Consider the following 13,493-nt stretch of genomic DNA (forward strand, 5'->3'; position numbering starts at 1 on the left):
AGTTTCTCTGGTTTCTGTTTTCTTTGGAAGAAGTGATAATGGCTTTGCAGAGAAATGTGACCCTCATTTCCAAGTAAATGAGCAGCATTTCTCGATACTGTTTCCCTACCTTTGCCTGTGGTTGGTGCTGCTCACTTTTTTCCTTTGTTAGTTGTTGTGTTTTTGAAGTGTTCAACTCGGTGCAGTATTCTTACATACCTCCACGTCCTTGGCCTGTCATACGTGCAGTTGCACTTCTGGCAGATGGGATAAGTACGACCACACATATATCTGCTGCTGAGCTGGATTGACAATTCGTAATTCTTTAAGTGGCATTTTAAGCTGTAATTGACTTATGGATTTCAACCTCTTTATTTTTGCATATCTTCATATTCTTTATTATATCAGTCTGTGCCAAAATGTTTTGGGTCACAGAGTACACATTTGATGTACTTGATATTGACAAAGTGCTTTTACTTTTATGAAAATATGGAATTGCTGGCTGGACTGCATAATAATGTCAGTTTTAGGGTAAGAATTTCTTCATATTTTCATGACGACAACTTGGACTTATACTGAAAATGAGGGTGGTGTCATTTCCATGGGTGGCCCAGTCATCTAAGGCGTCCCTTGGGCATGCCGGAAACCTATGATTGTGGGTTCGAATCCCGGTTTGCCCCGATTATGTTTCTAGGTTTGTCAGCACCATACCCGTGCTCATGTGTTTCACTGAAGTGGTAAACGTCTTAGACCTGCATCACTTGGGGCTTTCCTCCCCCATTAAGCTGACAAGCCGCGATGTAACTGGAATACTGTTTAAAGCGGCATTAAAACCCAACTCACTCACTCATTTCCAGAGCAAAACTCCAAAACCGTTAAATATTTCTTGATTGAACGTGCTACACTGGTAGGTTGTGAAGTAGTGCCTTTTGATGATTTGAGATATCTAAAAATACTGAACAGCATTATCTTTTTCTTCACTGAACTGAAGGTAGCCAATGACAATGAGCCAAAAGTGGGGAATAAGTAGCCAAACTCCATTTCCGAATTGCACCAGACCAGGGGATATGTAATCTCCTGATGAGTTGTTTATATAAAGACAACATTCTGTGACATCAAGTAATCAGAAGAAGGAACATTGCCAAAAACGTGTTGTTTGTTTTGCAGGTATTTTGATGTTTCCTGTATTGGAAAAAGAGATAGTACTCACAGAACCTATAACAGATTTACCTTTGTACTTAGTTAGCATCACCACAATAATGGTGTGGTCAAGAGTCAGGTTGAGAAAAGTGCTAAATGTAAGGTAAGAACATGTAAGCTTTGATTAAAGTCAAGTCTTCAGTGAACAAACACTGTGTCCAACAAGCAGTATTTGTATATTGCCATGCAAATTAGCAAATGACTTGAGACCCAACAATAAAGTGTTGACATGTCTGTTCTCAGTTTAGCTATGGTGCACAGGCAATACATTTGCTGCCAATGTTTGGTTTGATGAACAGGACATTTCAGCTAACGAGACAGGAGCAAATTTGCATAGTTGTCTCTTGGAAATGAGGCCATAATGTCCCTGCAGGTTGGAGTCAGCTGTGGCGAAGAAAGCACATGTCAATATTGTGTCATGAGGAAGAATGACCTTTGAGGTCATCCATTTAGTTTCCGCTTTGAGATCTCTGTAACTGTTAGGTGTAGAAATAAGATTTGCTTTCTTGTGTGTTTAGTTTTATGCACCAGGGACTTATCTTGGATGTTATACTGAGTGACCTTGGCAGTAAAATTGGGAGAATATTGTTATTTTGTTGAATTATTTTATTTTATTAGGTTCTTATTTCAGGGTCATTTTAACACTCTGTTGTAATTGAACGTTCACGGCTCTTTATCTTCACTGTCTATGTCATCAGTAAAATACAAGTCAGCTTGACTCGGACATCTCATTAGTTATAACTAAATAAACTTGAATTGGGATCTTTTTTATGATTCTTCTCAAATTTAACAGACATAATCCTACTTGTCATTACTAAATGTAAAATATTGTCATCAAGTGTGTTGTCAGTTTTATTGTGTAAGGAATTACAGCGTGGTTTACTTATTTAATCTTTTATAAAGTTGGTCAGCATATTACTTCTTTTTAAATAATAGTTTATGTTCATCACAAAAATATGTCAGTTTGGTTATGAAACTATTCTTGGAACTTGTTAATTGCTACCAGATTAATTAATCATCTAAACACTTTAATTTGATAGGCTTGAAATTGCAGTCTACTGTAAGTTCCTTGTGATTGGCTGGAGGTGTGTGAGGGTAGAGGAGTGTGCCAGTCTATTTATAGCTGGGCATCCGATTAATGGAGACCACATGGTGTGTGCGAGAGAGCAGAGAGGCAGCACTGCTGGCTACCTCTGACAGTCAGACAGAGAGGAGCATCTACACATTCCACTGCTACAGCAGCTAGACTGATGCTTGCTGGCTGCAGTCCTCTCCCCCACACACCATACTGACAAACTATTACTGCAGAATAGCCGGAGCTGCCTTACTTTTATACATACACCAGCTCAGTAGTCTTGGGATACACCTCCTCCGCACCCTCTTCTCATTGGCTGACAGTGACGACAGTCCTGACAGGGCAGCCCGACCATCTCATCAGCTGTAGTAGTCAGCTGTGGACTGCCCACCGGGATAGTACTGTGTTTTGCATCCATGTGTTGTACAAGTGACTAGCCCTACCGGCTCGTCCAACACCACCCTGGACAACCTGGGTTATGGTACTGTGAGCTGGCCAGTGCTTGTAGCCTGCTGCTGCAGGACAGTTCGCGCTGTCACCCAGGACAATTTCCACCATTCAGGCGGCGTCCACGGCAGGCAAGTCGTCACAGCAGCGACGGCGACGGCAACAACAACGACGAAAGGACACTGCTAAAAGTCTGGCTGCTGCTACAACCGTCAGTAAAAACATGGCCTGTCTTGTCCAGAATACGTCGAATGTGGGTGAGTGGATCCTTCCGACCAGGCAACTGGCTTGCTACATATCACTTTTCACAACATTCCTAATGGCTTCTGGAGGTGAAGCTGACTTCCTCAGCTCAGCGCATCTTCATCTCGTGCATCTGTCAGTGTCCATGTGCAGAGTTACAACACAACTCAACTTCTTTAATATCTAACTACTAATTTCATACCACTTACAACTTATGTCAACCATTTGATAATGCTGTCATTGATCAGAGTTTTCGGTATCAATATATTACCTACAAAATATATGCAGATGTATGGCATCGATAAAATCACTGAAAGTATTACAGACAGTATCTCTAAGTGAACAATATTTATTTTACTTGTGGAAGAAATGTTTAGATTTTATTTACTATTATATTTTTTTTAACATGCTTATCCTGACTTATGCCCTTGCAAACATGTCGTGAGACACTTTGAACCAGCATATTGATATTTCAATTTTAGCTCTCTTGTAACATTCCAGTATTTCTTACGTTTATCACCAGATGTTTTTTGACCGAGTGAGTAACTATTAGTATCTCAGGTGTCCTACTGAATGTGAAAATCTGTTCAAATTATGAATAATGTCAATGGTATCTAAATACTTGTGATCCATCTTGTTTACAAGTTCATTTGTATTTGCCATGCTTGTCTCAAGCAGAAGTAACATAGAGGAAGTTTAAACTGAGTAAACTTGAGGATAATAAAAATATGCCAGTTTGCAAAGCACTGGGCAACATGACACTCTCCAGCTGTTGCACGAGTTGTCCAAGACGATAGAGTTGCTACTGCTTCAGTAGATAACCTGTAATATGTAGGGGGAGTTACGCAGGTTATCGCCTCCCCCACCCAAGGGAGATGATACTCTGTGCGTACTATTCATTATGCCTCTATCTGCTGTTTATAATGTCATCTTCACATCATAAACACACGAGCATAGGGACGGTTCTCGCTGAGTGATGAATGAGAAAGATGCTCTGCTTCATAAATCAGATATGGGTTCAAATAGTGAAAACATCACTTTTCTCTTGTGGATTTGGAATTATTTCCCTTTGATGTTTGTAGATGTTGGGATATAAGCCCTTTGTATCCAATATAGAAGAAAAGAAAGGAAATGATGTATTTGCTCTTGTACACAATCTTTGCATATGAAAGTGGAGAGTCCAATACAACATGGTTGTCCATCACTATTTTGCCTTGTGCACCCAATGGAATCTTTTTGGGTGGATAAACGAGACTGGTTTTTCTTGGAAATTGATGTTTCATATCTTAAAAATGAAATCAAGGGGTAGACACAAGGAAGTCTATAAACCAGAGTGGTGATGGCATATGAGAACACTAAAGGATAGCTTTACTATGAGGCACACTGGCTTGGTTTAGAACATACCCAGATTGCATCCTTCTTTTCCATAGGGTTTAATTTGTATAGAGATACACAGCTTGTACCGAAGATGTGTTGCTGAAGACATTGACAGTAAATCTAGACACAGGGTATTAGTTGCTTGTTTGTGCTGACGAGCTGAGTCTTTTGAAAAACCCACGTGTAAATTTTGATTATGACTGATTTCATGGATAGTTGCGTTTTGAAGTGAGCATGCATGTTTAATGGTACGGTTGAAATTACTATAATTGTTTTTATGAACTCATGATAAGTGGTATATTTTTATGGAAGGATTGCACAAACTTGGCACCTAGTCAGCGTCTGGAGGGTTACATATGTGTGTTCTGGTTTATCAGGATCTCCAGGGAAAGGAATGGGACTCTGTTTTATCTGTCAGCAATGTCAAGAAAACTCTGACATCACAGATGACCTCCACAGACAGAATGTCATTAAACCATAGCTTAGGATTTAGATTTATCTCTGCTTGGATCTTTTTTTGTAGCTTCCAATTAACAGATTCAGAAGCCATCAATCATGAGGATATGTTTTTGTGGTCACTAATGGCGTCCATATTCCTACACTAGTTTAAACTGGATGTGTCAAGAATAAGGAATGCAGTTTGTGTTGAAAGTGTTGAAGAAACTTGGTTTGAATATTCTGACTCTGGTTCCAGAATAAACCCCAGCTAGCATGCCTTGTGAAAACCCATGCTTTAAAAGTGCCAAGTTCATGTAGATGAGGTCAAGCATTATCACAATGATCAATTTATTTACAGTAAAACAAGCATGACATGACATGAAACGGAGATCATCCATCTTCCCGACTATTTGTTTTTATGCCAGCAAGGATGTCTTCCACATTCATATTCTGGTTCATACTCAAAATGTCAAGGCTCCACTTTCAGGCAGTTTGCAGTTTTGAAAAATGTTATCTCTCTGTAACGGATCAGTTGAAGCAGAAGATGACATATGTAAGCAAAAGCTAGATGAACGTGACACACTCGTAGGGAAGGGATCTGGCCCTGATAGATTTACCAGGGAGAAGGCTCGGAAATGAGATCAACTGGGGACAGGGAGTAGCGCACACGTACAAAAACACATGCACATGCATTACATGCACTGGCAGAAGAATCACTGGTCCCTTGATATAGATGCAAGGTGAAGTCATTTAGTCCAAACAAAGGCAATTTGGTGATGTCTGTCAAAGAATACTTTCAGTGCATCACATTTGACTAACTCTGCAATGTGTTGATAAATCAAGTTTTATTATGATGTGTTAATATATCAAGTTTTACTTTTGCATGTAATCTATATCAGATTTTGCTTTAGGGATGAGATCATATATCACGTTTTACTTTTGCATGGGATACGTCAGATTTTAGTGTCCAGATAATACATCAAGTACTACATTTTGATGAGATGATATGTCAGGTATTACTTTTTGATTAGTTGTGTCAAGTATTGCCATAATAATACAGTTAAAAAAACATTATTTGCTATTTCCTCCATATGTGCCTATTGCCATATTATCTGTTTCTAATGTGTATGTGACTTTTTGTTTACAAAACAGGAAATTTCATTTGGAAGTTTATTTCTGAATGTTTTAGTATTTGTTATAAAAAAATACTTCTTTTTTTCTAACTCCTAAAAGATTAGTTCTCTTTCAAAGAAAAGGACCAATGTTTATTTGAATGAATCATATTTCGAATAACACACAAACAGTGATTACTGCCATGTGTTGATAATGATTGCCTAAGAACAAGCTGTGGTTATATCACGCAGTACCATGTGGAGCATCAGTGAGAGCCTGTCCTCGTGACAGCACTCACCAGCTTGACAGAGAGAGTAAAGACAGCAGGCTCGCATGTCAGTGCTCCTATTACACATCACCCAATCAGCTGAGGATCAGCTGATAACACAGAATGGAACTGTTGATTCCAAAGTCCTGGGCTACACACTTGCTTCAGCTTTATGAATGTGTGATATAATGTGTGGATTATAGACACAATGTGTGTGTGTTTCTCAGGCAGCTGTGCATGTGGGCAGAGAGATAACCTTTGAAACAAAACACACTAATATTAGACTGCAATCATCTATGTTTTGAAATGGATACTGCTTCCATTCAGATTACTGCCGTTCTTTCTCTCCATAACTACAGGAGTTTATCAGGGCTTTAACAGTAGGTTTGTGTGCTGGGTGAGGTTGTGATGACTTGTAGTGGGTAGTAAAGGCAGGATTGGCTCATTTAGCAGGCTTCTAAACACAGCAGTTCAGATTTAATCGAATCTCACTTGCCTCAGTCACATTATATCGTCAGGATCAGTCCAGAAAATCTAATTTGGCAGCTTAGGTTTTGTTGCTGTTCCTTATAAAATAAAAAATAACTATTAAAATGTTGTCATGGGTTGTCAAAGTTTATCTAACCAAGTTTTCTTGAGAGTTATTGTTTATAAAATGGAGTGGAAATAAGGCTTTGTGCAGCTTTTAATAGTCTTGTGACAAAGTGTTTTTTCTTCAGCTGGATGTGGTATTAGGAAGCTTGTATTATCACAATGTATTTCATTGTTTACACTGTTCCAGGAAGTGGCACTACTGAATTTATAACAGAGTTGGGTGTGTAATTGTGTGTTTTCGTGTGTTATCACTATAAATATTGTGAATACTGGTTCAGGATATGCACCTTCAGTTATCGTGATAACAGGCTGGGATGTGTTATTGGGTGGGTCTTTTCGTTATCATTAAGTATGTAGTTGTTAACGCTGTTTATATAGGTTATAGAATATTGTCACTGTTTCTTCTTGGAACGTTTGCGCAATAAAATCTTGTATCTTTTGTACCCTCACTAATTGTCACAGCAGGTTGGGATGTGTTATTGGTGGGTCTTTTAGTTATCTCTGTGTATGTAGTAAACACTGGCCTAGAAAATGTTGCTTCAAATGTCACGATGACTGTCTTGGCTGTGTTACTGGAGGGGGTGTTGACCACTCTCATCACCTGGAGGACATCCACCATCAGCTGCACAGTTTACTACTTACAGCCTCATTAATTAAGATGGTCACTTGATTGGCTCCTGCGGATTATGTTCTCCCGGTGCTTTGATCTCATCTCCTGGTCTAATCTGGGGGCAGGGGCCTCCTGGGGTGGGAAGGGGGGGGAGACAGGATGGGCACTCCTGGTGGGAGGGGTACTCCGACTTGGAGCTCTTGGGGTTGAAAGGTGGGGGGGGGGGAGGTTGATGCAGGATGTATGGTTGAGGTTAAGTGTTCTGTGTTAGTGGAACAGTTTAAGAGTGACCAAAAGAAATGAATACAAATACAGCTGTCCTTGTGAAGCCAGATGGTGGAAGGAGAGTTTAGTGAGTATTAGATGAAGTGTTCTTAGATACGTCGGCAATGGTGGGGAACAGAAGGTGTTTCTTACCAACTCCAGGGAATACTTCAGAAATTTCACTGTTATTTCTGTGATTCAGTCCTCAGTAGGGATGGTTGGAAGTTATTTATTCCCCCCACCCCCACGACATATTATGCAGGGGGATATAATCATCATCTTGTCTGTCACTTCATGCATCCATCCGTCCGTCTGTCCGTCAGTATTTTGTTTCCAGAACATAACTTGAAAACCATGAAAGATTTTTCATTCAAACTTAATACATGCATTAACCAGGGGCTGAAATAGTGCCTTTTGCTATTGTGGGGGGTGGGTGATATGTCATCTTCTGATGACTCTTGTTCTTCTTGCCTTTGCATGTTGTCAGTGGCTCAATCAGGGAGTAGCAGTGTGTAACTTAGTTGGTGTTAAGATAATATTAATGATAGGGAAGTACCTGATTTTCCTGTTTCAAAGTCAAACATACAAATTTCATATTCCGGCTGTTGTCATTGAAGTGATTGTAAATAATTTTAACAAGAAGGAAATAAATTGTTTGTTAATTAACTCTTTCAATACCATAGGCCGTGAACACTGGCCATGGCGTCATGAATTGGAGACACCACAGGCCAGTAAACCGGCCAGGCCGTCACCACGTCAAAATAGTATATAACATTACAATGAGCAATGTAAAGATGTTTTAAGCCAATCGGTGAATAAATTAAATACAGTAATAAATAAAATCAACAAATATATTTTATCAAAGTTGTCAGACTTACATCGATGTCACTGTTTTGCATCTTTTTATGTGAATATGTAATGTCAGTGAGATGACATTTCGGCATTTTCGCCTTGTTTTTTTGCCTCAGGAAAGGTAGGATTAAACCTTTCATTTGGCGTATGACATGTAGTTGCAAAAATGTTTTACAAGCTGATAATTTCCTTGATAAATGGAGGCTTCATCTGTCAACTCGATGTGATAGCAGTAAAAGCTTCTGGTTAACTGGTGTTGAAAGAGTTAACACAAAGGGAAGGTAGCAGTCCAGTATGGGAAACTGTTGACATTGAATGACATTGAATGACATACGAACATGTCTCACCCAGGGAGAGACTTGTTGATAGTTCTTGTAGAGGACACAACCGATATTGATGATGTAAGTATATACACCCTTGTGCAACACAATCACAAATCTTTTCATTAAAGACCCGTGAAGATCCGGGTTAGAACAGATCTTCAGCAAGCCATGCTTCCTGTAAATGGCGACTATGGATGTCGTATGAGGCGACTAACAGGATTGGGTGGTCAGGCACGCTGTCTTGGTTGATGCATGTCATGTGCTCATGATATTATCAATCACTGGATTGTCTGGTCCAGACTCATTTATTTACAGACCACTGTCATATAGCTGGAATATTGCTTTGTGGTATTAAACAACAAACAAACAAAATCTCATTAATATTGCATTTTTGATAATTTCATGATCCTGATGAAGATTAGAGGTAATACACAAGAAAGGGTAGTTAATTCTACAGATTTGTTGATAACTGATACATGTCATGAGCCATGTTTTGATAATCTGTGTAATGTTGATTGATCACGCTGATGCAACGTGCAATATTGCATTATATTATCCTAACATTATACAGAGTGAGGTATGATTACCAGTGTAATTATAGCCAATCGTTAGGCTTCATGTTAGAGATAATATTAATAAGTATAGTATGTAGGAAGAAGTGATCTTGTTTATTATGTCCTAAATGACACGAAAAACACACTGCAAAGCCAGTGCAAACGGATGTTAATAATGCACCATGTTTTTGTCTTAATGCAGAGTTAGTATTTGGTGCATATTGAGTGAAAGCTGATGTATTTATGGAGGATAATTAGATCATTGGAAGTTATGTTTTGCCATATGGTGTAAGCATTGAGAGCTTGATGAAGTATTTGATGTGACAGGGTTGGTGATAGTAACTGGCAAACCATATGGTCAGTGTATAGTTTGATATTCTTGCCATGACGGCCCAGCTGTGGGGTGCTGATACATAAGCTGTTGAAACATGTCCGATAACTGGACTGGTCAGGGACCAGAAAATAGGACTAGAACAAAATAAATGTTTTTTTTTGTGGAAGTTATTTTAGTGACAAAATTAAGTCTTAAGTACGATTCTTAATTTAGTCTTTGAAAGGCATTTTGAAGCGATACACATGAGGAAGAGAATTTATGGATGTCAACTTCTTTATTATGAGGAACAGACCGTTTCACTCACTCACTCACTCACTCCTTCATTCATTCACTCAGTCCTCAGGCTGAACAATTTGACTGGTCAGCAGACTTGTGATACAAGATGGCCGCCCATGACTTCCTTTGAGGAAGGACCCAGCCATCTGCTGTCACCACCAGATAAAACATCCTGTCCTTGTGTCAATTGATCAGGGAGTCCATTCCACTTACAGACAGTTGCCTCTTGCACAGGGGACATTGGTGACATAGTTTAAATTTCCTTCTACCATTCAAGTACTTGTCAGACTTATAAGCATCTGACTCAAGTAGGTCATGAACCGTACAAAATAAGCATCTTTTAACACTAAGTTCAAATTTTAAACAGTCTTTGGATTACTTGATCACTACAGAATTTGTCTAATTTGTTCTTGTTTGTTAATCATTATGATACAAAGTCAGAAACAAACAATTTACTAATTGTCTTTGAAACATTCAACATCAGGAAAGGCAACAAAATATTACTCCCACACTCCCAGCTTAACAGCATCAAGGAAAAGGTGACGGATATATTGTACTGCCGCAAAGCATGTGTCAATGTCATGTGATAGTGTATGTGGGTAATATGGTTATGAATGATTAAACTTACGATAACCGAGATACACAAACTGATCACAGTGAAAAGAGATACTGATATGGCATGCACCTAGGACGCCCGCATTCACATCTGGTAAGAAACACTAACCACTAACATCAATGAAGCTAAAATTTGTTGACTGTTAAATTCAGACATAACTTGACCTTTGTGAGCAAAGTTCAACATCCTAACTCCAAAGTGTAAAGCTTTTGAGTCGTTGACACACTGTTAATTCCTTGGTGGAAGCACTGTAATTACTTGATAAAGTGAGTGCACTGATTAATAATATGAGTCAGATGGTTGGTTGTGGCATGGTATGTCACAAAGGTAGCCAGCCTGATGGCTGAAGGAGGGCAGGGTTGTGATGTTCACCTACTGGTAGTGTTGATTAACAGCACACGTGATGCTGTAACTGACTTTACCTCACTTCTAAGGCATTAGTACCTGCCTGATTGATTCATGTCAGAACTTAATGACCAGGGCATGCCGGCATGTACTTAAATGCACCTGTCTCCATACAGGATTTCAGGTCCCCTTCACAAAGTTATCGTAACTACGACTTTAATATGTGTATGTTAGTGTTACTACAGTCAGGGGCTGGACTGATAACATGATTAATCTGTCTTGTACTCTTTCATTTTGATTGGGAGTCGGGTACAAATTCTAATATGAACTACTTTACAAGGTTGGTTTGTTTGTTTGTTGTTTAACGCCACACTCAGCAATATTCCAGCTATATGATGGCAGTCTGTAAAAAATCGAGTCTGGACCAGACAATCCAGTGATTGATATCATGAGCATCGTTCCATGCCATTGGGATTCAATGACGTGCATCAACCAAGTCAGCGAGTCAGACCACCGGATCCCGTTAGTTGCCCCTTAAGACAAGCATAGTCATCTTTTACGACAAGCATGGGTTGCTGAAGACATGTAACCGGGATCTTCACGGGACATTTTACAAGGTGAACAAGGTATAAATATTTCTCAGTCACACATACACTAATCTGTGTCATTCTCTGTCTCTCTCTAACACACTATAGACATACCCATACAGACACTGCATACATGAATAACACAATGACAATACATCTAGATATACAAATGTACGTTCTGCCTGACATTATATAAATATATATTACCAATTTGTTTTCAGAATACAACTATGTGTGGAACTGTGTTCTTATGTTTACTTTTTTCTTAAAATGAAGCTGAAAGTATGTCCGTTCCATGGCAATATGAAATGCTATTTGTTTGACAACATCTCCAAATAATTATTCAGATTTCTCCAAGCCCTTCATCACTTCAGGTTTTCCACACATGTCAAGCTGACATGCCATGATATAACTGAAATACTGTCCAATGCAACATTAACTCACTCACTCACTCACTCACTCACTCACTCACTCACTCACTCACTCTTTGAGCAACTATCATAAATTGAGTAGTATATTGCAAAGCAAGAGTGTATTGCTATGAAATATTATACTGTTGTGTCTTAGTATTCTATCTATATTATCCACCATGTATAATTGGAAGCTCAACAGGGCTGAAAGCACTACTGCTCTGCCTCCGAGTCTGAAGTCAGCCAGTGCATGTGTATATTGGCCAGATGGTATAGCATAAGATGGGGCAGGAAATTAACATGAGGCTCTGAATCTGATTATCATGCTCGTGTGCCACGCACAGCTTGTGTGTTGTGACTTCACTCTAAGGTTTCCTGTTTAAACTTGGCATAACTGTGATGTTTGTTTTTGATAAGCAAAGCAGTGTGTGTTCAGCAAGGTGAAATATCTACACAGCATTGTTGTATATTCAGTGTAAGACAATTTGCTTTATGCACTGGGATATGTTAATAGTCAGGTGAAAGGTTAATTGAAGAAGAATGGATGGAATATTTTTAATAGCTGATACAAAGCTCCTGAAAACTCACTCACTCACTCACTCACTCACTCACTCACTCACTCACTCACTCACTCACTCACCTTTGTGTTGAAATAAAGTTTTGACTTCAGAATTCTTTGGCTAACATACATTTTCTGAAAAAGGTTAGTGTTGCTAGGGACTTGATGTCTGTTCAAGCACTCGCACCTACAATGGTTAATTGAGGAGTATAATGACAAGGTTGTCTGTGTCAGCATCCTCTCCATCACAGTGAGTGAACATGGCAAGGAATACAGCTTATGTAGGAATATGGTGTTTATATCTCGGAGCTCTCATAAATAGATACCATGTTTCATGCGTAAAAGGCTAACTTTTTACATTCCTCCCCAAAACGTGATTGAGCACAGCGCCTGTTATTGTGTACATATGTGGGGGAAATATGACAGGGATGGGTCAGTCTACGTCAGATAGCATCAGTAGGTGTGGGGGGGGGGGGGGAGGGGGGGGAGAGAACCGGAGTGCTGGAGGGTTTAAGGATGGCCTCTATCAGTGGACTCCAGCTGTCCTGCTATCTCAATGTATACCCCGGTGCCCACTTCACTAAATTCAAGGCAGGTTTGCAGTGAGCGGCTGCTGCTGAATGAACTGGTTCTTTGTTAAAGAGCCCTAGCTGGCACTAGAGTTGCTGTATCCATGTTGAGAGATTGCTTCCGTCCTAAACACCTGGTGGATCATAGGTCACATTGCTACTGCTGCTGGATTAAATTTTGTTAATTTTTTTTGCAGAAAATCTATCTTAGATGATGATAGTTTTATGCACAAAAAATTGAGAAAACAACTGTTTGGAGTTGACTTTGTTTACAGTGCACAAGTTGAGATGAGCTTGATAAATCATATGGATAAACAGGTAAAAAAACAAAGATAATATTGAAAATCAATAACAGAAACAGGAATGCCCCTAAGAACTTGAAAAAGTCACTCCACCCAGAATCCTCCTCATATCCCATCACAACTATGAAGAATAATTTTTCCGGCTTCAGTTCACTGTA

General features: G+C 39.3%; 1 protein-coding gene across 3 annotated transcripts in view; it reads left to right on the forward strand.

The window, feature by feature from the left end:
- LOC124110632 (myocardin-related transcription factor B-like) overlaps positions 1-13,493 on the forward strand; it is a 103,421-nt gene that overhangs the window by 42,554 nt on the left and 47,374 nt on the right. The window contains exon 1 of one of the 3 annotated variants that reach the window (XM_046469944.2): positions 2,342-2,958. The exons of 1 other annotated variant lie outside the window; for it this stretch is intronic. In XM_046469944.2, the coding sequence (XP_046325900.2) occupies positions 2,925-2,958 (34 nt within the window). In that variant the 5' untranslated portion in view covers positions 2,342-2,924. Of the gene's footprint in view, positions 1-2,341; positions 2,959-8,842; positions 8,862-13,493 lie in introns of those variants that run through there. One more of the 3 variants, XM_046469946.2, reaches the window with a different exon arrangement.

Source organism: Haliotis rufescens, unplaced genomic scaffold (assembly GCF_023055435.1).
Source record: "Haliotis rufescens isolate VD_foot unplaced genomic scaffold, xgHalRufe1.0.p SCAF_11, whole genome shotgun sequence".
NCBI classification, from domain to species: Eukaryota; Metazoa; Mollusca; class Gastropoda; order Lepetellida; family Haliotidae; genus Haliotis; species Haliotis rufescens.